This window comes from Varanus komodoensis, unplaced genomic scaffold (assembly GCF_004798865.1).
Source record: "Varanus komodoensis strain SLA01 unplaced genomic scaffold, ASM479886v1 scaffold17, whole genome shotgun sequence".
NCBI classification, from domain to species: domain Eukaryota; kingdom Metazoa; phylum Chordata; class Lepidosauria; order Squamata; family Varanidae; genus Varanus; species Varanus komodoensis.
In genome coordinates, this window is record NW_025335505.1 from 20,523,314 (window position 1) to 20,549,908 (window position 26,595).

The following is a 26,595-nucleotide window of genomic DNA, read 5'->3' on the forward strand; positions in this document are numbered from 1 at the left end:
TGTCAATATGTGAGCAGTCCCCAAAGCTGGCCAGGACTGGGAAAGCGATGCTGCTTGCTACTTTTGGCTTAACTCCCTGCTTTATAATGTCAAACTTAGAACTGCCTTTATATGCACTTTCATTTTTTTCCACAGTAGCTCTTGCCAGCAAGCTGTAAACTACCGTATATCATTCAGATTTAAGAACCTAAACTTTAAAACAAATTAAACACTTGTTGACATTGTAATAAAAATCAGAACCGAACTGAACAGCTCAGTAAAACTACACTTCAATTATTTTATGGATTTAAGATTGTTTTCTAGGATTCCCAGACTCCCAGAACAGCATAGTTATTTCCCCTTGGCAGATAGTGGAGGAGGAGGAGGAGGAGGAGGAGGAGGAGGAGGAGGAGGAGGAGGGAAGAAGGAGAAGGAGAAGGAGAAGGAGAAGGAGAAGGAGAAGGAGAAGAAGAAGAAGAAGAAGAAGAAGAAGAAGAAGAAGAAGAAGAAGAAGACATCGTTGTAGTCATCTCTGAATAGTACAAATTCTGCAGCAAAGAGGAGGTTGAAGTCTTGCGAGGGAGAGTTGGCATCTTTGCTCCCGCCCCAATTTGCCCTCCCTAAACCATATAAAACCTTACTCCAGCTTTCTCCAACCTGGACCCCTCCAGGTATGTTGGACTGCAACTCTTATGGTAACTGGGGATGATGGAAGCAGTAGAGTGCAGGAGCTTGGGGAAGACTGTTCCAATCCTCTGAGGACACAAGCCTATGCATTTTTAGACAGGAAATAGACCTACAGAACAAAGCAAAGCTGGCTGAGGAATGCTGGGAGTTATAAGGCTTTTTTCTGCCCCAACTCACACCTTAAAAAATGTATTCCATATTTTTTAATGAATGATTTATAATATCCATCTGTCCAGATCTGGTGTTCAAAGATATGTACATGTTTTGATACGAGAAAGACAAGAAACAGTTTGGCCCAGCCTCTACCCAAGGGCAAGTATCCACATGAGTTTTCCATTCTTTTCTTAATTTCCATTTTCATACTTAGTTGTAACATTTGAGGTGCTTTTTATAACTCTCCCATCTTTTTCTTTGCGAAGGCGAAACCACTTCTGCCCTGTTGTGTGAGATTCCAGATTTCCATTGTTCTTAAAACTTCATTCCAATACAGGTTGAAAGGAAAGCATTTCAGAAATGTGAAATATTAAACACTGTGTTTTTACAAAAGGTGTAATGTAGTGCATGGGGGTATTATATTTTAGCTCAAACCAAAAATCAGAATGCGCAATGTGTAATCAAAGCTTTTACATGGACTACAATTTAAAATAGAATGACAACAACAACAATTTTATAATTATTTTTGAAGGCTGTTTTTAGCCAAAACCAGATTAATAATGTAATATAAAAGGGCAAAAACCCAAACCCTGCATTTAAAAGTACTCTATTGCAGCTTTCATTAAAAAAAAGACACTGGATACAATGATGCACACATGTAGAAAACTCTGAGTGGATCCAGAGGTATCTTTGAAGTTTCTATTGCAACTACTGGTATTACTTGGCAGGCTGGGTACTTTTTAACATTTCTATGGTAAACATCTTCAGTGATTACTTGGGGCTGTGAAAGACCACCCTCCAACCCAACTCTTCTCCCCAGTCACATCTCTATCCAGTTTTACATTTCTTTATGCAGAAATGTAAGCTGTGTTTGTAGGGACGAATAGAACTCTAGGGTTGCAAGCAAGTCTCTAGCCTTCATAGGAGAGAAAAGCATCTCACAAATTAAAACCTGGCTCTTTTATGTAGTTGGTATCCTGCTTTTCTTGCATTCGTTCCAATAAGCTTCAGTGGTGAATGTTGCTGAATGGGTTATAGGCTGCCATCCTGTAGCCGTTCACTTGAGAGCAAGGAATAAACACCACTGAATTCAGTAGATATGTTCAGCTTCAGACAAGTAAGGGGAGGCATGATAGAAGTGTTTAAAACAATGCCTGGTGTGGAGAAAGTAAAGAGGGAGACACTTTCCTTCCTCTCCCATAACACTTGAACCTGGGGTCATCCCATGAACCTGATTGGTGGGAGGTTTAGGACAGATAAAAGGAAGCACTGCTTCACACAGTGTGGAGCTAAACTGCAGAATTCACTGCCACAGGAAGTGGTGACGGCTGCCAGTCCGGATGGCTGTAATAAAGGCCTGGACAGATTCACAAGGGAGGAGGCAATGAGCGGCTACTAGCCTTGCTGGCTGAGTGCCACATGCTTTGCCAGAGGTGTCACGCCTGCCTGCACCAGTTGCTGAGGAGCTCGGGCAGGAGGAAGGCTAGCACCCGTCCTGCTTGAGGGATCCCATGGCCCGCTGGTCTGCCACTGTGTGCACAGAGCACTGGGCTAAGTGGACCTTGGGTCTGATCCAGCATGGCTTTTCCTGTGTTCTTACGTGTACGTAAGGGCATGAATTGCCATTCTAGAATAAGTACTACCAGACTCATTGTGGGATTAAGTATTCTATTCAACAATCTTTAAAATGTTTGCTGTAAACAAATTCTTACATTTTCTGATGTTTCTTGCAGGACTGGCTGCTGCGGAATAAACAATGCAGCATTTTAAGGCAGAGGGGAGTGTTGAGCCTATTTAATAGGACATATGTGTCTGGGCACGCATAGGCAGGCAGGCAGGCATTTCTGATGGCACGAGGACTCAAGATTATATCTATTTGGATTGTTCAGTTAAAGAACTTAGACCAGAGTGGACTATTTGCAGCCCTCTGGATGCTGCAGCACTGCAAAGCCCATCATCCCTCACATTTGGCTACACTGGCTAGGGCTGATAGGCGCTATAGTCAAGCAAGATCTGGAAGGCCACAGGTCATCCACCCCTGGACTAGTCACAAATTCCTACGCAGTATAAGATTTCCAGGACATAACAAAGAACAACAACAACCTAATCCTTGATTCCTATGTAAAGGGGCAGGGAGGGTGTTTGCTTTTAGATACCATCCAAAAACAACATTACAACATTCCGATACAGACAACCTCTTTTGGCTAATGCAGGTCTTCTGTGTGAAGAATGCTTTTTGACTTTCATGATTCTTACAGTTCCTTTATTACTGAAATTGCCTTGTGGTTGGCTGAAGTGTCATGCTAAATTTCAGATAAAACTTTCATGACTTGTGGAATCAAAAGCTTAGCTGGGATAACACATTGTAACTTTCCAAATACCAATATGGTGAGGTGTTCTCTCCGGAAGTTTAAGAGCAGAAAATGATTGCAGCGGCAGATTGCTAATGGTCACTTTGAAAGTAGAATGCAAAATATTCCAAGTCATTCTGGCTTTTGAAGTGAGCTAAAACATGAATATTGTTCCCCCATCCCCATAGTAAACTCTTTGACAATCTGATTAGTTCACCTCCTAAGGAAGTGGAGTCAGGAATAAACTAATTGGACCTTATGTGTTGGGATATATTTCCTGCTGGCCATGGTAGTCGATGCCCATCATCTTTCTTTCTGAGGAAGAAGCAACTACTGTATGCAAAGTATTGGAGTAATATTTGCATTTTAAGCATGCATGGAAAAGAATATCATGCAGCTCTGCACCTGCCTAGTTTCTATGCTGGGTCCTTTCCCAGCACATTCTTTGAAGACTTGAACCATTTATAGCTTTCAAAGCAGGGAAGCTGGGAAGCTAGTTTGTAAGTGGTCAGATTTATTCAGCAGAATATGATACCTTTCCAGTAATGAGGAACCTACGCGGCAAAATATGGGGATGTGGGGACAAGAGTTGTCTAGTTATCTTCCATCGTAACTGGCCTGTTGGTGTGGATTGCTTTGCAGTGCTGGATTTCACAACACACGAATGTGTGTACTGCATCCTTCCCATCATTTCCTCCTTCTTGCTCATCCAACAGTAAACCTTCCTAGAGAGGGAGCAACAGACAGTCTGGAAACTCAAAAGCTTTTCTGCACATATAGGTTCTTTAAGTTTTATTTCTGGTTTTAAAGAGCACTTTCGGATACTGTCTGTGTGCGAGGGGCGGGGCGGGGGGTTGTTTGTTTGTTTAAGGAACATGGCATATTATTAGAGAAAGAAAGAAAAATCGCCTTATGTATTTTTGCTATTCCAGTACACCACCGCACCATGTAGAAATGGAAACACTCCTAGTAGGATGCTCAGATCTCAATTCTGCAACAAATCTAAATGTAAATACAATTAACAGGCTCCTACAGAAAAGTCTTCAGTCTACTGGCCTAATTTTATTAGCCCTACTTGTCTGGCTCTTAATTAAAGTATGCGCTGTACGTTACCTTCTACATGGCAGATTCAAGGCCGCTGTTCACTATCCTCTAGTCTAGCCCACACAGTTCAGCCAACTAGTTGCAAGAGGGAGCAGGAAGACAAGTTATGATGTCAACTATTTTTCTGCTATTTTATAATTTAAAATTGAGAAGCATCTGTCTCTTCGGATTGCAGGCAAAAGTGTCATTACTTGGTATATTTAGTGATACTTGGATTACTGCTGATGAAAACTACAAGCACCAGTGTGTGGGAACAGAGTTATCCTTAATGCACACAGAAGTGCTAAATTTCTTTGGACTGAATCAAAGCAAAGATGTGCTTCTATACACGTATTAGTAGAAAAATAATGGTTTGGATTTTTAGTCATTCTTACAGGAAGCCCACTGAAAACAATGGAACCAGTTAGTCATCCATTGAAGGGTCATCTGTGTGTGTGTGTGTGTGTGTGTTTTATTATATATTACAATATTTACTTATTGTCTTTGAAGCAGAAAAGCCCCAAGTCATTTAAACACATTAAATACAAGGTTGTATGTATGCACACAGGATGCAGAATGGAGGACTAATGGATAATTCATGTTTGGATAATTCATGATCTAACAAAACACAAGACACATTAGAACTAGTTAAGGTAAAACACAAGTAACTATCTTTTAAAGTATTGATTAAGAAGGTTGTTGGTGGTCCAAATGAGGCTAAAGATCGGTACAGATTACAAAATTATTAATCATTACATAATATTCTTGGATATTATACAAAAAGAACAATTCATCAGAGATTATTAGATGCCACGAAAGTGTAATTTAATATAAAGTGGTTATTAGGTTTCTTATAACTGTAGATTGCTAAGCATTCATTACTACTAAATCAAATCCACAGTTCACACATGTATACTCTCTAATTGATTTTATGTAATAACAAGTGTGCATCCATTTTAGCAAGGACTAGAATAATTCAAAATCTACATCCTGAAGTACTGGATAAAAGGGTGATTTAGATAAGTACAGAGGCCATAAGGAGACCATAGGGACAGCTATCAACAAAGAATGAATCAGTTTAATACAATTTAAAGGCCCATATTTTGCAAACAATTCATTGTGAAACATTCAAGAGAATGTTACCCTGTCTGGTTATATTTGTGTCAATTATTTAGGCTTCATGCAATCCTAAGAAACTTTACACAGTTTACATTCTGCTCTTGCAACGATTATATAGAAGGGTAACAATGCCTGCTGACATTCTTATTATGAATCGATTAAAACCAGGCTAAGAGGATGATTACTTAGACCATGTCTGCGCAGAAGCATCCTATTCTCCCATGCAGGAATATTCTCCAATTGATTTTTTAAACTGCTCTTTTTTTTTAGAGGAATGACTATTCTGTATTCCTAACCATATTCTTTGGGATGAAAGCCTTAGCAATTTTACTGAAAACATTAAAAGTCAAAGTATTTATGTGGAAGATACTATTTGCATTCAGGGGTTGGGCAGGGAAATGCTTAGATGGGTAGCAGAGGACAGAACTTCATCTTCTGCAGCCGACCATTGCAGAAAAACCTTGTCCACCACTTCTGCCAAGGTAGTGCATTCATGCCTAGAACTGGGGAGAAAAGTGGCTAAGGCAAGTTGTAGAGGGAAAGTGGTACATAGAGGAGAACCTAAGCATCCTTCTTCCCGCCCACTGTTTCTTCCCTGCAAATAACCGGTTTATCCCCATGTCCACCCCCATCAGCTGCTTTGCAGTTTAAGCACAAGTGGATTGATTACTAGGTTGAAAAATTAGTATATCAAGTCCACATTTATACACATGCAGGCTGTACTTCTATGCACAGACGTTCCCATTGCATAGGACCTGCATGCAATTGTGCATTGCAGAGATTTGGTCCTAAGAATATGCCATTCCTTCTTACCAGAAGGAATGTTAAGTGAAACTGGAAATCTATAAGACATAAACTCTGGGTACAAAATGTCCACTGACAAGTGATATGTCTTAAGTGTCAAATGACAAGGCTTGGTGTGAACCTATCATTGACAACAGCTGTTTGCAATAAGATGACGTGTCCTTGACCAAAATTTGAGCTACACTTAATTCCATCTGGTTTTATTTTTTACCACAAAGTGACAATTATTTTTTTACAATCCTACAAATTTATAAATCTATGTTATTTAAATTTTGCCCTAACAACAGTTTTACATATCAGGGCCAGAATGCGTGCTGCATAACCTTCATCAGTCATGAGAGAGATAATTTAGGCCATGCATATTCACAGGTGTGCCCCATTTTTCTTGTTCAGTTTGCAAGGTTTCGTTTTGTCCTTCCCTTCAGCAAAATATGTTGGCTTTTTGCTACATCAATATCCTGCCTTTCTTCCAAAGAGCCACAGCCAGTGCATATGGTCTTCTCTCTCTTCATTTTATTTTCACAACAGCCCTGTGATGTAGGTTAGGCTGCAAATCAATGATAAGCCCAAAGTCAGCCGGGGAGCCTCGTGGCTGAGCTCCAGAACCCAGTCCAGCACATTCTAACCATCACAACACACTGGCTTAATGGTTGCACATTTTCAGGGGTATGATGTATGGACTGAGAGTTTCAAAGGTTTTTCTTCTCCAGGTGCATACAGAGATGATGTTACATTGGAGCAGAGAGATGTCATCTTGATGCAGTCTAAGAACAGCTAGGTAGGCTTATGGTGATTCAGCAAGTTGCTATCTGAATCTGTAGAAGTAGCTTCACATTTAGAAAAGATTTTGCAGGGAGTGGGAATGGGAGATGAAAGGGATTTGTATGCTGTCCCAGTTCAAAAAGAAAGAGGCCCCCTCTTAACCATTTTTTTATTTTATATTTTTGCTGGGTCTTGCAACCATGACATGTCTTAAACACTGGATATGACACATGGGGCTACATTGTCCCAGAGATCCAATCTTTCCAACTTGTGACATTGTGATCCTAACCCCAAAACAAGCTTGAATTATTTCCATAACTCCAGTGAAAGCTTTGCAGTGGAAACCGCAGCACCAAAATCCCCAACATCTGCCACACTTGGACTGCCACTGGAGCAGCATATCATGGTAGTCAGACTTCTTGGGAAACATGCAAATCCTAAAATTGGGGATAGCTTGAAGTGTGGTGCAGCACAAATGAATGGATGATTGCTGCAGAGATGCCCTCTGATTCAGCACCAGAAGTCACAAAAGGCACCATTGAGCAGTGGTTGGGAGACAAGCTAGATCCTGGGGAGAGTTATAGGAATTGTGTGCAAATCATATAGATCTCAAAGCATGTGTGAGTTGATGCAGCAGCACTTTGTGGCACTGTAGGAACCCTAAGACGGCAGAGTTTGGTGAGGTATAGCCGTTTCCTCCATACTTCTGGCTCATCATCAGGACCCCAGCTCCTGTTCACCTCTTGTATTTCTTTTCTTCCCTTTGCTATGTTTCATTTCGGTAGTGAATTTGGCACCATCTAGCAAGAAGGACTTTACAGTTATGGACATCATATGCTGAAGGAGGACTGGGGCATTACTGATTATTGTTCTTATTACATTGCATTTCAACACTGCCCATAGCCAAAGCTCTCTGGATGGTTCACAAGATTTAAGTCACCCATCCAGATTTCAACCAGGCCTGACCTTGCTTAGCTTCCAATATTAAGAAGGATCAGGTACTTCAGGCTATATGGAGGCTATAAGCTATACAGAAGCTAAAGAGAAAACTAACATTAACGTGTGAAACATTCCTATTATTCACAGCTTTAGAGAAGTATTTTTTTTTTCTTCAAGTGAAAATTTGGGAGGAAAAAATTACCACACATCAAGTCAAATCTCTTAGGGATAGTAAGCCAAATTGGGTGTATTGCTTTTCATCAGGCATCACTCACCTAGGCCATGAAATGTTGGAAAAATCCTAAGAAAAATCTGATTATGGTTATGATTGAGAGAATATTAGGAAATAAACAGAATGTAGGACTGATTAATGCTTTTTCCCCAGTCCTCTCCAGTTCAGTTCCCTGGTTTAAACATCAGCATTTTTAACATATGGCCACACTGTGTTTGTTTTTTGTGGTATGGAAATTCTGTGCAAAACTGGAGTATATGCCTAGCTTTTGTTTCACTTAGTTGTGCTATTCGGAATGTAAATACATAATTTTGGTTAGAATGTGGCTTTTTCCTTATTTCTTTCTTCATAAGAGTATATGTGAGTGATGGTGGCCGAAACTTGGGCTAGACAGCATTTTCTTTATCTGTTGGTTAATTAAAAACTCTCATCAAATAAGTCAATTATCTTTAAAAAAACGGATATTGAAAGCTTCAGTACTGCTTTTAGTTTCTTAATGCACGTTGTGGTTTTTAAATGTCACAATTCTTCTAAAAAATATTCTCAGGCCATTTCAACATAATTTATGGATGACACAGTGATCAGGAGACACCAAGTTCCAGGACAGTGGTGTTTTTCAGTAACAGAAAAGCCAGACTCCATTTGTAGCAAAACCAGTCCAAATGTAGAATTCCATTTGTGTTTGACAGAAAATATAAAACCAGGGAGGCTTGAATGATACGAACTGATGAAACCAGGAATGGGACTGATTAGGGATTTGAACCCAGTCCAAGAGTTCTAGTCAAGTAGTTACTACACACTGCTGTCACCTCATTTCAGTGGTGAGATTTTCCCTGCTTAACTCTCCAAGGTATTTCCATAGTAGAATTTGCTTTATTTATAGTAGGCTTGCTTTATTTATTCATTTGTTCACTCATTGATGTGGAATATATAGACCCAGAGCTCCTTCTCAGTATCCAAGATGGCTTCCAGTGAAATATAAACAAGACAGCAAAATGTCAAATCTTTGAACCTCTCCTGCTCCTAAAGGGTTCGTGTCCCTTCTGTCTTGGCACTCTCTCCAGCCCTGCTTCACTCCATATGTTGGAGGACAAAATTTGCCAGGGGGAGCCTGCTATAATTGTGTATGCTCTCTGCACAATTTGAAACCCTGACTGTGCACAATTCCAGTAACGACCTTAACAGTGGTACAGAGCTGCTACAATACTAATAATCAGAATATATAATAATAGTGATTAGCAAGGCAACTTGGTGACCCCAATCATCTTCACCCCAGAAGCTTACTGCGGAAAGGTTTTGCATGTCTTTTGAAACGGCTGTGGCAAGGTGCATTCCCAGCTCTTATCTGAAGCCTATTTCTGCGTCAATGATTCTGTTCTACAATTTGGATTTATCGAGCTAACAAAGGAAAGGCCACTTCAGGTAGGAAAATTATTTCACTTCAATAGCTGTCAAACATCACTGCCAAAAGCCTCATTCACATATGGGAGGGTCCGCTAGTTGTTTGTCACTCACGTGTTTCACCCAGCCTGTTCTCTTGTACCAAAAACGGTACAGCCTGAGGTAGTGGCTTATTGTGATTAAAAAGATAAAAAATAAGTTAAGGTTTAGACACATCCAGAATACCTGAGGTAATACAAGATCCGTTTCCTTCATGGAATGTGTGGTTATATTTTCCATTTGCTCTATAAGCCTTTCTTTGTTGTTGGTTAATTGTTTTTTGGTTTTGTTTTTAATTCTGTGGCTTTTAGAGTGATCTGTTGTACATTGCAACCTCTGTGCCTCAGGAATTAAATATTACTAATTTATGAAATGTTTTTTCCATCCATGGTAGAACTGTTACTGATTTTCCTAACAAGAACATTTTCCTTTGTAGTTACAGAATATTCTAGTTTGTACCTTTCTGACATAAGAGACAAGTGTTGTATTATAATGAATACTGAGTGGATAGTCAGGCAATGTAATCCATATTTGGGCAGAAAAAAGTCCTATATATCCCAAGCATTCCCCAGCAAGATGCACAGGAGCCCACCCTTGGGCTTTTGTCATGCTGGAGGTAAGGAATCCTTACGTTGTGATTGACTGAGCCCTAAATTAGGTGGGACTTTGAAAATCCGCAGTCAGAGGAGTATTCAGAACCATGGCAATCAGAATGCATTGATCCATTCCCATGACTTTTTGGTCCAATGAAAATCGCAACTACAGCTACTGAAGTTACTATTCATCCCATTAAAGAAAACCTGCACATGCATTTTCCCATAACATAATGAACAAAAGATAGTGGGAGGAGTCATTTAGGGAAATGATATGGGAGAAAGATTAACTACCCATCTCTGATTTTGACGGCAAATCTCCTTTTTGATTTTTAGTTCTTTTAACTAAATAAAAGTTACTATCTATTATCTTTGAGAAATCATGGAGGATGGGTGAAGTGCTGGATAAATGAAATAAGTCCCTTTCTTCAAAAGGGGTGAATAGGGTAGTAGGCAGGAACCTGGCTACTACAGACCATTCTGACATCAGTCCCTGGGAAAATTCTGGAGCTGACTGGAATCTGCAAACACCTTGGAAACATTGCAGTGATTATTAGAAACCAATATGGATTTGTCAAAAGCAAATCTGCCAGACTAATTTGATCTACTTTTTTAATTGGAAAACCTTCCTGGTGGACTCTGGGAATGCTGTGGGCATAATCTGTCTTGATTTTAGCAAAGCTTCTGACAAAGGGCCCCATGATGTCCCAACTAGCAAATTAGCTTAAAAGGGCTAGATGAAACAAATAGAAGGATCCATGGTTGGCTACAGAATCAGACTCAAAGATTGCTTATCAATGACACTTTTTCAAATTGCAGGGAAGTACATTTTTATTAATGAATTGGAGGGAGGTATGAGCGATAGTTATCATATTTGATAGCCTGGAGAACCGAAATAAAATTCAAAGTGATCTTGATAAGTCAAAGCACTGGTATGAAAAGAACATAATAAAATTTAATGGGAACAGATGCTAAGCTCTGCACCTAGAAAAAAGAAATCAAATTGCAAGATGGGAGATATTTGACTCAACAATTGTACAAATGAGAAGGGACTTGGAATTGCAGATCAATTGCTGGGCCAGATTGCTGGGCCAGCAATATGAGGTGGCTGCAAAACAGGCAAACACTCTTTTTGGTTTGATTGATGCAAGAAGCATTTTCAAATCATGTGAATCTCTAGTTCCTTTCTACTCAGCACTTGTTAGGCTAATCTTGAGTATTCTGTCTAGTTCTTGATAGCAAATTTAAGAAAGATATAGTCAAATTGGAAAAGGGTCAGAGGAGGAACTAGACTGGGGAACTAGAAACAACGCCCCATGAGGAGAGACTGAAAGAAGCTTTAGTCTTGAGAAGAGGAGACTGAGGAGAGATGATAGCACTCTACAAATACTTGAAAGGCTTTCACAGAGAGGAAAGACAGGATCTCTCCTCAGTCATCCGAGTGTAGACATGGAATAACGGGTTACAGGAAGCCAGATTCTGACTAGATATGAGGAAAGATTTCCTGACATTGCAATACAACAATGAAACCAGTTATTCATCATGATGTCTCACACACTGGAGGTATTCAAGAAGTAGCTGGACAGCCATCTGTTGGGGATGATTAAACTTGGGAGTCCTGAATTGAGCAGGAGTTGGACCCAGTGGCCTTTTCACCCCCTTTCAATTCTACTATGATTGATTCTATGCAACAAATCATGGGTGACATTGTCACAGTTCCCCAGCGTTTCTTCTAGGTACCTTCATGTCACAGATGGATGTGGCAAACAGAGGGGTCTTTCTCTACTGTTGGCTGAGCTGCTTCGTTTGTAGTGAAGGCAAGGCAATTCTAAAGGGAAATGGCAAGAGAATTCTAGGAAGGAATCAGGTAGGGATCTCAGAAAGCTACAGGTCAGGGGAATGAGCAGAGGTATAGACCTGGAATGTTCTAAGAAAGACTGGCAAAAAAGATGAGGGCAACAAAGAGAAGACAGTTGTTTCTGAGAAAGAAAAAACACCTGTGGGAATGAGCCGAGAAGAATGAGGTACACCAGACTGAGAGCAACAGAGGTACAAAAGGCTAAGGTTGATGCATTGATTTGAAATGATGAGCTAGATTTTTGGCTGAAAACCTCTGATATGATAATCATTTAAAAACAAATTAAATTATTCATTCTAGACATTCTATGTCTTTATTAGTTGACTAGTGGAGGAAAGTCCAAGTAATGTTCAACTGCATACATTAGTATACACATACATACAAATGTAATGTGTATGCTTTTCTCCATTGACATGCAAAGTATCATCAAAAGGGCCACTGCAGAGCTGTAATAATATATCACTAGTCAAGTTGAGAATATTTTGGCCATAGGCCCAATTTATTAGGGCCCACTGCTATTAAGAGAAAAGTGTGCTCATGTGCCCATCATTTCAGAGAGAATCTATCTGAATTACTAAAATCTATGGTCCTACTTAAAGCTGGTTTGGAATAACAAAGGTCTGTTTCACACTCACAGCAATACCGTGAAGTAGATCTGTATAATTCTAGTTTTATACTTGAGAGCTCTCAGCTAAATAGTTTTACTCTGTTCCCATATTGTTTTGTGAGTCTTGACACAAAGCCTCACAAGGTAAAGGTGACACTGTGCTTTGCAGGGTGTCTCCCTACTCTTCGAAGGAATTCAAACATGCATGTTCCCACTACTGGCTCCAACCTCAAAGGATGATACATGTGTACAAAGGTCTTCACAGATCAGACCCTTGAGGTATAAGCAGAACATTCTTGTTACCTCTTCCATCACCAAGCTACAAGCCTTGTCCAAGAGGCAGTAGTAAGTCATTAAATTAGAAGATCCCAAATGATGTATTTGCTGGAGGGAATTAATATGAGGACTTCTCAGCCCTCATTAATGATAATATACTCCTGACTCAGAGGAGTACAGCGTTGGAAATAATGGCAACTTGTAACAGAGGGATGTGAATAGGGCCATTTCATTCACTTGTGGCGCAAGCCATTCTTGGTAAAATGACTGGATGTTTTTATTGTTTCTGAGAATTCAGCCATGGTTGCTATAATTGTTTCCTTCTTATCTGCCTTGTTTAATAATGTGACAGCCCTGGTATACCTTATTTTACAACACAGTGAGCAGTATCCAAGCATGCCCATGTTCCAGTGGGACCCTTTGCCATGTGGAGTTAGCAGTTCTACAAAGAACCCTGAATGAGCTCACACACTCTTTTCCAGAAAAAAAAAATAAGTCAAAATCCAGAAACAAATGTTTCTGCTTGTTTCTGGGTTGCTTCTTGAACTGCTGCATGAGACCACTGGCACAGTGAAAGAGCAGGAGTGCAGCAACAATACTGGATACTGCCCAATGTTCTACCAGTTTAGAACCAGATGTTATTTTGCACCCCAACCCACCCTGTTGGTAACACCAGGTCCAGGTCCACAAGATACTAACAAAGGGGAAGACCATGGACAGATATTAGAAATAACTGAAGCAAAGTTTAATTTAAATAAAATGCAGTTCAGTGGCCTGAATTCTGTAGTGTTATTGGCATAAATGTCTTCCTATTGTATAGTTGCCATTTTTACACTATCTTTGGGTGTTGGCTATGGATTCATGATGCAAAAAGCAAGGAGCATTTTATCTCTTTGGAAAGGCATTTACACTTTCATATGAATTCAATGGAAACCGAGGACATTCAACTCTTGGCAGGACCAGACAGTGGATTATCTGTTTAATCAAGTATTGTATTGGTATAATTTTGTACATGAATGTCCATTGTTAAGAGAGACAGCCAGTGAATATATTTTTCATGAAATGCATTTAGTGACAGCTAAATTAGTTCTCATCCCAAGACTAATAGAAATGAAACATTTTGCTGTTTATTAGTTTCAGTGGAAATGGAACCTAGGTTTCAAAGTCAATGCAATATTTTAAATGTTACTGGAATTGTGCAGCATGAAACACATTTTGCAAAATGCCAAAATGGCAGTAGCCAAGCATGATAAATTACTGTACTGTCATGGAAGGTTGTGGAGCTGCTGGGTGCGTAACGACCTATGTTGTAACAACCTATGAGTCAGAGGACCCGCCATCAAAGACCTGTAGGTCAACCTGGCATTGCTCTTATTTCCCTCTATTAGCAGAATTTGGGGGTGAGTACCAATGCTTTTGTGGCAATATGTGTGCACAAGAGAGGGCAACAGCAGATTTGAGGGAATGCCAAGGTTTGCAGAAATTTAAATAACCAGTTCCACCCCCACCCTCCTTTGGACTGATAATGAGTGTCTGTCAGGAGTGAAACAGGAATCCAGAGAAGGAACGGAATGGAATATTCCAGAAAAAGACTTGGCAGACTGGAGGACCACAGTGCATTGTGTCATTTGGTTACAGTCCTAACTGTAACAAAATAGTAGCAACTCATTTTTGCTCTTGTCTTGTTTCTCCACTAATTACATTTGGGACAACTTAAGCTGCAATCCTGTGTTAGTTTAAACAGAAGAAAGACTTGCAACTCCCGACATGCCCCAGCCAGTTTTCTAAACTGGCATAAGATTGTGCTCTTAAGCTTTTTCTTCCATTTGGAGATATAGCAAAATTAGAGATTTCCTCATATACAAGTTGCACAGGAACAGCGTGTTTTGCATTGGCCCACAGTGAGGAAAGTCTGCTAATCTTCAGAAAAAACAGAATACATTTAGACATTGCATTTCTGTGATCGAGTTATGAAAGATGGACAGGCAAGCAGGCAGGCAGGGAGACGGACAGGCAGATGGACAGGCAGGCAGTGTGATTTACAACATTTTGCAACAGCTCCTTTCTTCAAGAAATAACAGGTTTCAGGTAGTTTTTTTTAAAGTTGCTTGTAGTTTCTCTGGATCAAGGATACAAAGATGCACTAAAAAAAGAAAGAGCCCCATGGCTGCCTAAAGATGAGTTAATATTTTCTGGGATTACCTTTTCCGGGCCAGAGCCCAATTCACCAAACAAAATGGGTACATCATATGCCACTCCAAGCAACTTGGGCAAAAAGCTATAGTGAGTTGGTTGTCATGCAAACAAACCACAATAAGCCTGACAGGTTATCAGTTTCAGGTTGGCTTGTTGGTCCATTCGCTCATCCCCCTCCATCCACTCAACAGTTATCCCAGGGAACAACAGAGAAGGACTTTGTCTCTCAACACTCCCCACTACAGCTGCAAGGTGTTTTTGCCTTGTGTTGCCTTTTGTGCTTGTACCATTAAAAAAAAAAAAAGCAAATGCCAGCTGTCAAGCCAACTTTTGCAATCCCCAGTTTAGCGGTTCAGGCAGCCCCTTCAAAAAGCCCAGGTGGCACCTTGGTTGGCCAAACATTTAAGAACAAAAGAAGAAAGTGTACAAAATTGCACATGAAAGCACCTTTTCCATTAACTGCAATGAACAAGTACAGAGTTTGAAACCAAAGATGGGACAATGCCTGGGGGTGGGGGCAGCTGGCCACCAAAGTACAGCAGGTACTAACCCTGGACATTGCCTGGAAGGGGTCCATGTTCTTTTTTCCACTTTTGGTTTGTCTTGACAGCTGTCAAAGGTTGAGCTACCAAGAGAAACCAAAGGTACGAGGGAAGTTTGCACATGAAACATGAATGTTTGGGCATTTGATACCTGCTGCAAACTTTTCAGCCAGTGCGCCTCCCCCCCAAAGATATGGCCCCATGTGAGGTTACAAATACCTGCACTTGGGCAATTGCCACTAATTTAAAAGGTGCCTTCATGCAGAATTTTTTTTACACTTTTTTTAATTTTTGGAGCTGAGGCTCCAAGTTTCCACACTTTCACAACTGCAAAAGTTTGCAGTTACGCACATGCAGCGCTCTCTCTCTCTCTCTCTCTCTCTCTCTCTCTCTCTCTCTATATATATATATATATATATATATGAGATATTATACAAGTAATTTTAATTTAAAGGGGCAGTGTTCTAAAGTGCTTTTGGGGCAAGTGAAAGGGATGTCAGTGGGATTATAGAAGCCAGATCAGAGCTAACTTGCATTATCTCTGAAAAAAAATGGAAATGGAAAACTGACAAGTGCCAAACAACTCTTCACAGGAAGGGGAGGAATTCAGTGCAGCTGCTTGCAAAGATTTCTTGGGCAGTCTGGGGGCTACTGGCTCGGTTTGTCACCCAGGAGCCACTTGGAGCAGCAAATGCTTTTTGGTGCTCTTGCCAACAGACTTATACCCACAATAGGGCCAGTTGCCTGGGTTCAGACATCACAGCCATTGTGGGTACAGCAACCCCTACAACAGCCACTGCTTCTTGCCCATGGACAAGTCTTCCTGGGGAAATCCATCTGGGTTCACAGGACATGACAACCCATCATGACTGTCAACCCATCATGAGCTGTTGTGTTGTGGGAGCTCAGTCACTAGGTAAAAGATTCACATGGGTTATTTGTCGCAGACGAATTATATACATCCCTGGGTATATCTATCAGTTGATAGGCAGAAAAACCATTTATACGATTCAGTGCTCCAGGAGGTTCCTGGGGGCTCCACTGTGCAGACACCGCTTGACCCAAGCAGAGGTCACTGTATGTGCTCTACTGGTCCTGGGCATACTGTGGTACTGAAAACAGAAGCAATAGCATGGTATGTTCTATTTCTCTGGATGGAAGAAAGAGCAAAGGTAGGAAAGAAGTTGTTTCTCTCTGCCACCTAGAATCATTAGGTTTCCGAGATGTAGGCTCTCTTATCCCTTATTTTGGTATTGCAGTTTAAAGCACAGGAGGACCAACTGTTACCTGTGCCATCGGATACTGCTGAAAACATTCGTGCAGCAAATCATCCATAAACTGTGTCACAGTGAAGGTTTCCATAATATGCTGCTGCTCCTTTATCGGCGGTCTGATTCAGTGAAATCACATGAAGCACTTTGCACCACTTGCGATCCCTTGGGCATGGGAGTCAGTCCTATTGAGCTCCGTCAGGCTTACTTCTGAATAGACCTGCCTAGAATTGTACTGTCACCCTTTCCTGGCTGAGGTCAACATGCTTTAGCAATATCCACAGGGTTCTACAGGGGGCAAAAGCTCAAGGCTATGCAATGAGTCAGCAAGACAATGGAAGCAACAGCCAGAATTTTCAATTCTGCCTCTAATACAAAAATAGACCTTGCAACATCTGGTAGTCAAGCAGACAGATCCACAAGAACCTGACCCCACATGAAGGATGGCATGAATGATGCCATGCACTTGAATTGAGCAAAGCAACTCTGCTTACTGACCAACTTTAGCATTTACTTGGGGAATATGAGGATGCACAGGCCATGAACACAGAGAATTTAGATGGAGAAAGGAAACGTGTGCAGCTAAACTAGTTACCTCACCAGTGTTACTAGCTGGTCTGAAGTGTTCTTGCTTTAAGATGGAATCCAGATAAGTGCAGATAGCCAGACTTGCCCAAATTGATACCCACCAAAACCCATACTGTGACTACAACTCCCAGTGTTCCTGACTTTTGTTCATGCTGGCTGGGGCTGGTAGAAACTGAAGTCCAGATCATCTGAAGGGCATCAGGCTGGGAAAGATTGAAATAAGTTAATGTGTGGCATGTAATTCACACATTCTTTCACTGATTATTGTACCGATACAAGCCAAAAGGTGTAGACTCTTAAATCTACTATCTCAAATGATTCCGTAATTCCCAGCCCTATTTTTACAAGGAAGCACTGGAGAATGTAGAGTACAGTATCTCACTAACTTAAAAATGGTTTTATTCCTTTCCCAACTCTCCTGCCTTTTTAAGAGCAGACTCACAAACCTAGGGGCCAGTTTTCAATAGGAACATTAATTTTGGCTCATAAAATTGCAAAATCAGCTTTCTATAGTCTATGTTTTAAGCTCTTTCGTCCTTCTACTGTTTTACAAGCTGTATTTGACTTCTCTGGTGTTTAACTTACACCTACAAATGACATATACACTGCAGAGTTATTGCAGATTTGAACATGTATTATTTTGTGCACCAGAGCCACTAATATTCACCACTAATGAGCCCATGAGCATTTTCTTCGTTTCTCTTGTGCCAGTTTAACTCCAACCCATTTGAATGAAGCTTCATTGACATCAACCAAGATAAACAAAATTTTAGGAAAGCTTTAATCTCTGCTTAAAAGGACTATGCCTCAGCTACGTTATTGTTAATAGATATTCTGTTGATTTCAACAGCACAAGGATTACATCTATAAGATTTTAATATATGTATATAAAAGTAACAGCTATTCCCTAATTCCACTATATAACCAATTTAATATAATAGGGAAGAAAGTTTGAAAAAGCCTGGTCTTTTAAACTTTTATTTTTAACACCACAGGCATATAAACGTTGTAGCTTACTTCTGAGAAATGTATCTGCTTAATTAACACTGTCCCTCATCTTTTAAAAAACAAACAAACAAGAGAAAGTTAACTATGTTGTCAGTAATATCATTTTATTTACTAAAACAGAAGTTTCCATGGTAAGGTCATTTTAAGTTAAATATAAGAAGAAAAGCTCCTTATAAACCCAGTTGTGGTGTAACAGCTTGCCACATCCTGTTGCAGTGGCATCTGATGGGTTTAGTAACAGAAACTTTTCTTTTTCAGAGCTCTGCCAGGTAGTGTGATCACATGACAAACCTGCCTTTCTTAATTCTTACATTAGGATTTTTTAAAATGCATGATGTCAGTGGAAAAGTGAGCATGACAATGGAAACTATCAGCCTGAGCAATTTTAAAACTGAAGAGCATCTTGGGAAACTGTGGGTGTAATTGGCAAGTTCAGCAAAAGCGTATCTTTTAAAAGATATGTGAACTGTTGTTCTAGGCAGGGCTTTGCTCCTTTGCAGGAATATTCTAGTCTAAGGCTGTGATCTGATGTACTTTTATGTGGGGGTAAGCCCCAGTGAACTAGGTGGGACTTGCATCTCAGAAGACATGCTTAGGATTACACCATTACATATTGTGCATTGGAGCTACCAACTTAAATAGCAGCTTAGCCGCAAACTGGCTGTGCAATTTTGAGCAATCCAACTCTTTCCCTCCAAGGGCCAAAACAGACCTCAGTTTATATCCATATCTAGCATCTACGTCATTTTTCCTGTAGAACAGGTGCAGGGGTGCAGTCTGGATCAGGATGCCAGCAGTGCAGTCAGAGAGCTTTTAAGATCTGGACTGGGTCCCTGTATCACTGCTAGATATGGATTTAGAGTAGTATCTGATTTGACCCTCAGTTATTCCACCTATAAAATGAGTGCTGGGCTAGGAATTTATTTATAGTGCGATTTATATCCTGCCTTTTTCCTACAAAGGGCTCAAGGCAGCTTACATCTTCTCTCCTCTTCCATCTTATCCCCACAACAACAACCCTGTGAGGTAGGCTGGGCTGAGAAGCTGTGACTGGCCCAAAGTCACCCAGTTGGCTCCATGGCCGAGCGGGGACTCGAACCCGGATCCTCTGAGTCCCAGTCCCGTGCTCTTAACCACTACGCCACACTGGAATATATTTGCAAAAAGAAGGGCTGAAGCTTAGTGGTAGAGAACATGCTGTGTATAGACAAGATTCTCCACGTAAAGCAGGAAATCTCCTGCATGCAGCCCCAGAAAACTACTAGCCATTACTATCAACAATACTGGGGTAGATGGATAAGGTAGTTCCCAAGGTTCTTGTATCTGTGTTCCTAGCTATGCTGATCTAATTATTATTTGTAAAGGCCAGTGAGACTGTTTTTGGAAGAGGACAGAGGTGCCTTTAAAATGTTTTTATATTATGCAAGGATCCTTGCATCCAGACCTTTTGGAACCCGGTGCCTAAGCTTACTCAGGAAATAAAATTCAACAATAAATTTAAGCTTTAGTTCATGTGCCTTTTTGCACTGAGATATATAATAGCCATTAGCTCGTGACTGACTCACATTTTACTTTCCAGAAATATAATAGTTCATAAGAGAGCATAACACATTTAGCTGTACAAAATGTGATTTTAGAAAAGTTGAAAAATGTAGGTGAAATATAGCCAATTGAGCTAATTTTACTTGTTCGTTTTAAAAGTGACTAAGCCTGCCATGCTATATACACTTACCTGGGATCTCATTGATCTTTATTGGACTTAGTTTTGATGTCTAAGATGGCACTGTAAATTATCCAGTTTTCAGACAGTTGCTGAAGAATAAATCCGAAACTTGAAATTGCACTTTCTTTGTGCAGTACAGTCATTTTTCATGCAATGGGATGCTTGAAAGAGATTAGTGCCAGCTCTGTCTTAAGTAGCTTGTAGAGCCCAGCCTATTGCCCTAGAAGGTCTGACGCATGCTCATGTATTTTACTTAATGTGCCTTTAGAAGGGAAATATGTTAGTGTGCCAAGGCAAACAGAAATAATTTAACTGTGGACCCCAATTAAATAAACAAACTTGAATTACTATTTTTCTTGCCTTAGTGGCTTCTAGCATCAAGTGTAGGGATAGAGTAGCTTCCCAGACCCACTTTGTAGTAGAGCAGTAGCATAAGCAAGAATTAGAAATCTTTAAAAATAAAAAATAAAACAGGAAATACAAGAAAGCTGTTTCTGCTGATGCAGGGGAGAGATCCCCAGTGCCAGCCGGGCTTCTACATGGGAATCATTGTATCCTGACAATTCAGGACTTCTTATTGTGCAGTGTTCTCACTGTGGGAATCCCTCATCACTCCGCATGATGCTTGCTGTTCCTGGGAATGGAACTATCAATGTACAGTGCATTTACACTGTGGACTCATCCACTATGGAGCTGGACTTCTGATGCTACTGTAGGAACATGGGAATGTGCCACATTGCAGCGTGTTCTACAACATAATGATCACATGTAAAAGGTCCAAAGGAGATCTTTGCTGCTAGCTGTGACGGAAACTGCAGTGTCACCCTAAGGTTGCAATCAAATAGCAATCTCAAGACAGGGCCAGGACATGTTGCTCCAGGATACCAAACATACCCCAGCCCAAAGGTCAGCTGATGCTCAATAGGCTGGCCCCAAGATGATACCAAGTGTAGAAAGTTTCATCTATTGGGCAGTACAGAAAAGTATAAAGAAGCAAGTTAGGGTCTTCACCAATCATAGTTATCATCTCCTCAAAAGGAGGATGGAAGGAGAATTTCCATCATGCCAGGAATCAGTTATGCAAAGTTTCAATCTGACATGTTACTTTGCTAACTTCTGGAGGCTGTTTCACAAAGCTTTCCTGTAGATAAAAATATGTTTCCCACAGTAAGTAGGACATATTTGCATCAAGGAATAGAAGTTCAGTTTAATACATCTACATAGTACATTCAATGTTGCATTTAATGAATTTCCATCTAATATGTTGGAAAATCAATAGTGCATACGCAGAAATATTCCCTGGGTCATTCCTTTCATTGTATAATGTGCCACTAATTCCTTTTTGTCACTTATTGACTGCATTATTTGCCTATTATCTGGTAAACTAATCACTCTTCTTTTCCCATCTCTTATGCATGTTGGGGGTTCTGGTGACTGTACTTACAAGAAGAAAAATACAGGCACCTATCTATATGTTTCCATAAAACATTGCTTATCTGTCGCTTTGTTCCCCATACATTCAGTATTTTATGTGAAAATATTTCAATGGGACTCAAATGAAAAAGACACTAGTGTGTGCCTTTTGGGGTCATATTCCTTCTGCATTATACTTTTGGAAAAGAAGGTCCAACCTAGCTAGTCAGGACTAGTCAGGCTTGGAGGCAGAGCATTGCTGGGAGTCCTGCCTTCACAGGCAGAGCGTGGTTCAAGGTGGGCGACATGGACCAGGGCAGGCTTTGGGTCCAGCTCCAGCTTAAGAGAATGAAAACAAGGGCAAGGGACATTATGATGAATGGGCTGGAAACCAGACATTCGATCAGGTTATGCAAAGCACAGAATATTGCTACTCGGAACAATTGGCTGTTCAGACCACAGAAACACACCTACAGCAAATGCATCATAGAGTTCCTCAAGCCCCTGCTCATTCCTTGTGTCACCTGACCAGCTAACTTGATTTGCTGTGCTACTTTGTTTGGCCTTAATATGAATAGTGTTGCAGCACTTGAGAAATCAAGCCAATAATTCCTTCAGCCGGCAAGCCACTCTAGTGGCAAAGGGAGGCCATGGCAGGGAGCTTTTTATTTAGTTTTTATAAATAAAATGGCAGTTTTTACATTGTACCAAGTACTCACCACCTCCCAACCACCAGAGCCTTGAGTGCCATTCTAGACTCTCTGATTGATGTTGCCTCCTTTCTATGCATCATACCATAAATTGCAGCAACATTTTAATAAATTCAACAGGACAGATCTGCAGGAAGTTTGTTTTTGATCAGTATGGCCTTCTCTTGCACAAACACATGGAATTATCTAAGCAAGGGTGAACAACAGCCCACCGACAAAGGGAAACATGGGCTTTTCCAGGCTAGTTCCATGACGTGGGCATGTGTTTCCCCTTCCCTGTGATGTTAGGAAAGCTCCAAAGTGCTGACAGCCTTACTGATGACACTTTGTCCATCTGAATGTAAATCGAGCCGTGGCAGGGACCACAGGGAAGCAGGGTGGAAATAGAAGGGATGTTGTGCAGCTTGGTGCTGATGGCCTTTGCCAGGTTCAGTAATTTCCTGTCCATCTGCCAAAAATCACAAGCGATAAATGGACATAATGGGAGTGTGGGAAACACGACAGTCCAACAGTCCATCAGGGAGGAGGGGAGAGAAAGAAGAATCACGCGAGTAACAAAAACATTGTACTGTCAGTTCCACCAGTTAATGCCTAGATTATAGAGTGGGTTTACTCTTTTCTTTAAAAGACTGGGAGGGGTTTTGAATTTTCTCCCTCATCCTCAGAAGTGTTGCAATGCAGAAAAGGTTTGTGCATGCTATTGACCGTTGAAGATTTATCTGTTTTACAAATACAAGTAGCAAACAAGGGAAATCACCCATTTAGGCCCTGTCCTTCCTTCTTTCATCAAATTTCCCACTGCTGAAACATTGGGACCAAATGCAGCAGAGTCACTTTTTAAACATTCAAGTCAACACCCTGCAGGTTTGTATGTTATGCTTGCTCGCAAACCCTAGTGATTTTCTCTGCAGTGGGTCTGATATTCTATAGACTTCCTCTTGTTTGTCAAGTTTGCTTTCAGAGCCAACCCAAATGTTTTCAGAACGTAACTAATTACAGAGCTGGAATATGTGTGATGCATTACAATGAAGCCCATGGTTCTGCTGCATTCCTACTGGGGATGTACGCTGGTTCCTTTCAGTTAATCCTGTTCTTTTGCGCTTAGAACAGTTCTGAGCTATGACTTACTTGCACTTTATGCTTAGCATTATAGCCACGAGAAACTGCAAGCACTAATTCACGTGTCTTTAAATGTTGCTTTCAACCAAAAAGGATGTGGCAAGAGTTCAGCAAAATAATCTTTCACTACTTGTGTTTTCTTGTTTGCAGTAAATGAAATAATAAGGAACGACCTCTCCAGCACCAATGTTCATTCATAGCTGGCCATCTGGAAATCCAGTTAAGCTTAGCTGAGACATCGACTTCAGTTAAATAGAAGATAATCCTCGGTACCGCTCTGCTCTTCCACTTCGCTGAATGTCTGGAACAATTACCTCTTCACTGTCTTCTCCTTCTTCGTCTCTCTCCCTCTCCTCTCCCTCCCTCTCTCTCTCTGTCTGCACACACACACTGATTGGTTGGCTTCAACTAAGAAAACACCTCCTTTAAAAAAAGTCATCTCAAGGAAAATGGAGGAAATGAGCTATAAAATGATCTATTTCATGGGCTGAAATAGAAAACATGATACAACAGGTGACTGGTTCAAAAAGCTATTTTATTTTCCTTTGGGTTCTACTGGACCGCAACCCTGGAAGTGCCTTATTTTGCTAGATTGTGGCATCAGGACATTTTATTGGCAGCTGTGAATCTGCTGCCCTCCAAAGTATTTCTAGGCACAGAAACTATCAAGCCTATATTGGAATGATGTGTTAAAAGACTGTCTGCTGGGATGGGTAGAAAAAAGTCCTACTGGAAGTAAAATATGTGTCTGAATTCCAGAATTTCTTCAGCTTTCCCCCCGAACTGTATTTGACATCCTGTTGCCTTATTCCTGGTGCATTTTTTACAACCAAACTGTCATCTCAGCTTTATATACTTTTTCAGCCATCACAGAACTTTGGTCATGAATCTAGGAACTATTTATCATACAAGCATGTTAATATTTGACTTAAACCAGGCTTCAGACACAGTACAAGAAAATGGAACAGCACAAAATATTTATGGTTGATGGACAAAAACATTGACATCTGTCTTTTCCTCCAATGGTTTCTGTGTATGCATGCACATGCAAGCTAGCATATTTGCAAATATACCTAGTTGCCTTGTGAAGGCTTTGACCTTAGCAATAATTTCTGCTTCTGAGAATGCAGTCCAGATCCCAGTTCATGCCCTTGCCACTTCCGTGTTATGGGTTTCTTATGTTTAAGACAATTATGCATTTTCTTTCCTCATGCCAGTGGAGGCTGGTGGTGCCAAGGTTAGTCAGATAGGGTATCCACCCTGGTTTTTAGTCTGAATTTTAAAGGAGCAATTCATGGTGCCCCTGCTAAAGGAACTTCCAGCCTCCACTGCCTCATGCTGATAAGCAAGCACTTTAGACAGTCAAGAAGGATGCATATGAAATATGTATTGATTACCAAATGACAAAGGATGAGTTAAAGCAATTGTAAATACTGCTATCAAAGAATGTAAAATATTTGTTCAAGCCTAAGAATATTATTCCAATGAAGCCTTATAACTCTCTGCTATGTGTACAACAAATATTACCAAAACCAAATGTTTTAGATACACAGCAATGTATAGTATGCTTTCATGTCCATAGAGTCCTTATAGAACTTAAGCATCTAATGTAGTCTTGAGCTTTAGTCTTTGTATTTTGTACTGTTTGTAATATTATTACTATTTCGCTAGCAATGGCATATTATTTCACATAAACAAACCGACAAAAAGCATGGCTCCATCTTTAAAGCATTTAGCACTAATATTGTGCCTTAGGAAATACGTGTGAACTGTGCCACCGTTATTAAGGTGGCACGGCTAAGTGCAGTGTACAGTGAATACAAAATCAACAGGTTTCGCACGAAAGTGAAACAGTCTGAAGCATTTAGAAATATTAGTCTGTACAATTATGTCTTACTTCCTTTTTAAAAAGAGAGAGCGAGAGAGAGGGGGGAAAGAAAAAGAAAAGCCATATTTGTAACATTTGCACATGACTGTGAAAACTAAGAATATAATATGGCTGTATGTAAATATTATGTTACTGGCCCTCCAAACTGGCCATTTCCCCAACTGTTTAGCAACAGATATTTACCCTGTACTTAGCTATGTAGAAGTTGCATGCATTTCTTCTAAATTGCCATATTATATATATTAAAATAAAATGGACAAGTTTCAGCTAAACTTGAAGCTAGAAAATAGATCTAAGAAAGCACAACTTCCCACAGAAAGCTACTTTTAGAGTGGTTCATTTTTCCTCCCACTCCTGGGATGGGGGAGTTTAATAAACTGATAAGCTTTATATGTGATATGTTAAATAACTATATTCTGTATATTGCAGTCATTTCTGTTTCAGATAGCTTTTAGTCTGCTAATATAATCATTTTACAATCCACCAAAAACTGCTTCTGTATAATTTCCATTCATTGCAATGGGAACTTGTGCTGGAGCTGCACTCAGTGGATTTTACCTTATTTTTTAAAGTATCTTGCCAACAGAATTGCTCTTTTTATGTTTTCTACATTTAAAAGATGCAGTTGCCAAGAACGAAATGGAGATCCAGTGCAACTCTCAGATGTTCAATTCTCTTACTTTTCCTGAAATGTCAATATAGAGTGCAAATCAAGGAACCTCCGGGTATGCCAAAGGATTTTTGACTCAGATACAGAAATATCTTGGGTGAGGCTCTGACCACACAAGCACCACAATGTTTGCACTTCAGCAATAACTTTAGCAAGATAATCATATGTATTATTCCCAGTATGTCATGCCTCCTCCTTTGTCATTGTTTGTTTTTATTTTCCTCTTTTAAGCCATTTTGGAAATGTGTTACTTTAAGTCTAGCTCTAAAAGACTATGCATTGCTTGTATATGTATTCATGAATAAAAACTGGTATCAGAAATCCAGCTCTGATTAGTTTTTTTCATTCACTGTATAACTATTTGTTTGTAGAATGCAGTGGGTGTGAGATTGGGTGGACTCTGAGGGATGGTGGAGGGCAGGAGAGCCTAGAGGAATGTTGTCCATGGGATCGTGATGGGTTGGGTATGACTTTGCGACTAAACAACAGCAGGCTGAATAGCTCCACAGGCAGCAGAATGAAGTAGAAGTAAAATGGTAGAATTGTGAAGAAGTAGAGTGGATTCCATCCCAGATTGCAGGACC

The 26,595-nt window shown here is 40.3% G+C and overlaps 1 protein-coding gene across 4 annotated transcripts in view; it reads left to right on the forward strand.

Annotated features, from left to right (window-relative positions):
- NFATC1 (nuclear factor of activated T cells 1) overlaps nt 1-26,336 on the forward strand; it is a 148,285-nt gene extending 121,949 nt beyond the window's left edge. For 3 of the 4 annotated variants that reach the window (XM_044426594.1, XM_044426593.1, XM_044426597.1), the window contains exon 10: nt 23,604-26,336. In XM_044426594.1, coding sequence (XP_044282529.1) covers nt 23,604-23,653 — 50 coding nt within the window. In that variant the 3' untranslated portion in view covers nt 23,654-26,336. Of the gene's footprint in view, nt 1-9,385; nt 9,742-23,603 lie in introns of those variants that run through there. The other variant, XM_044426596.1, reaches the window with a different exon arrangement.
- Nucleotides 26,337-26,595: the final 259 nt, after the last annotated feature.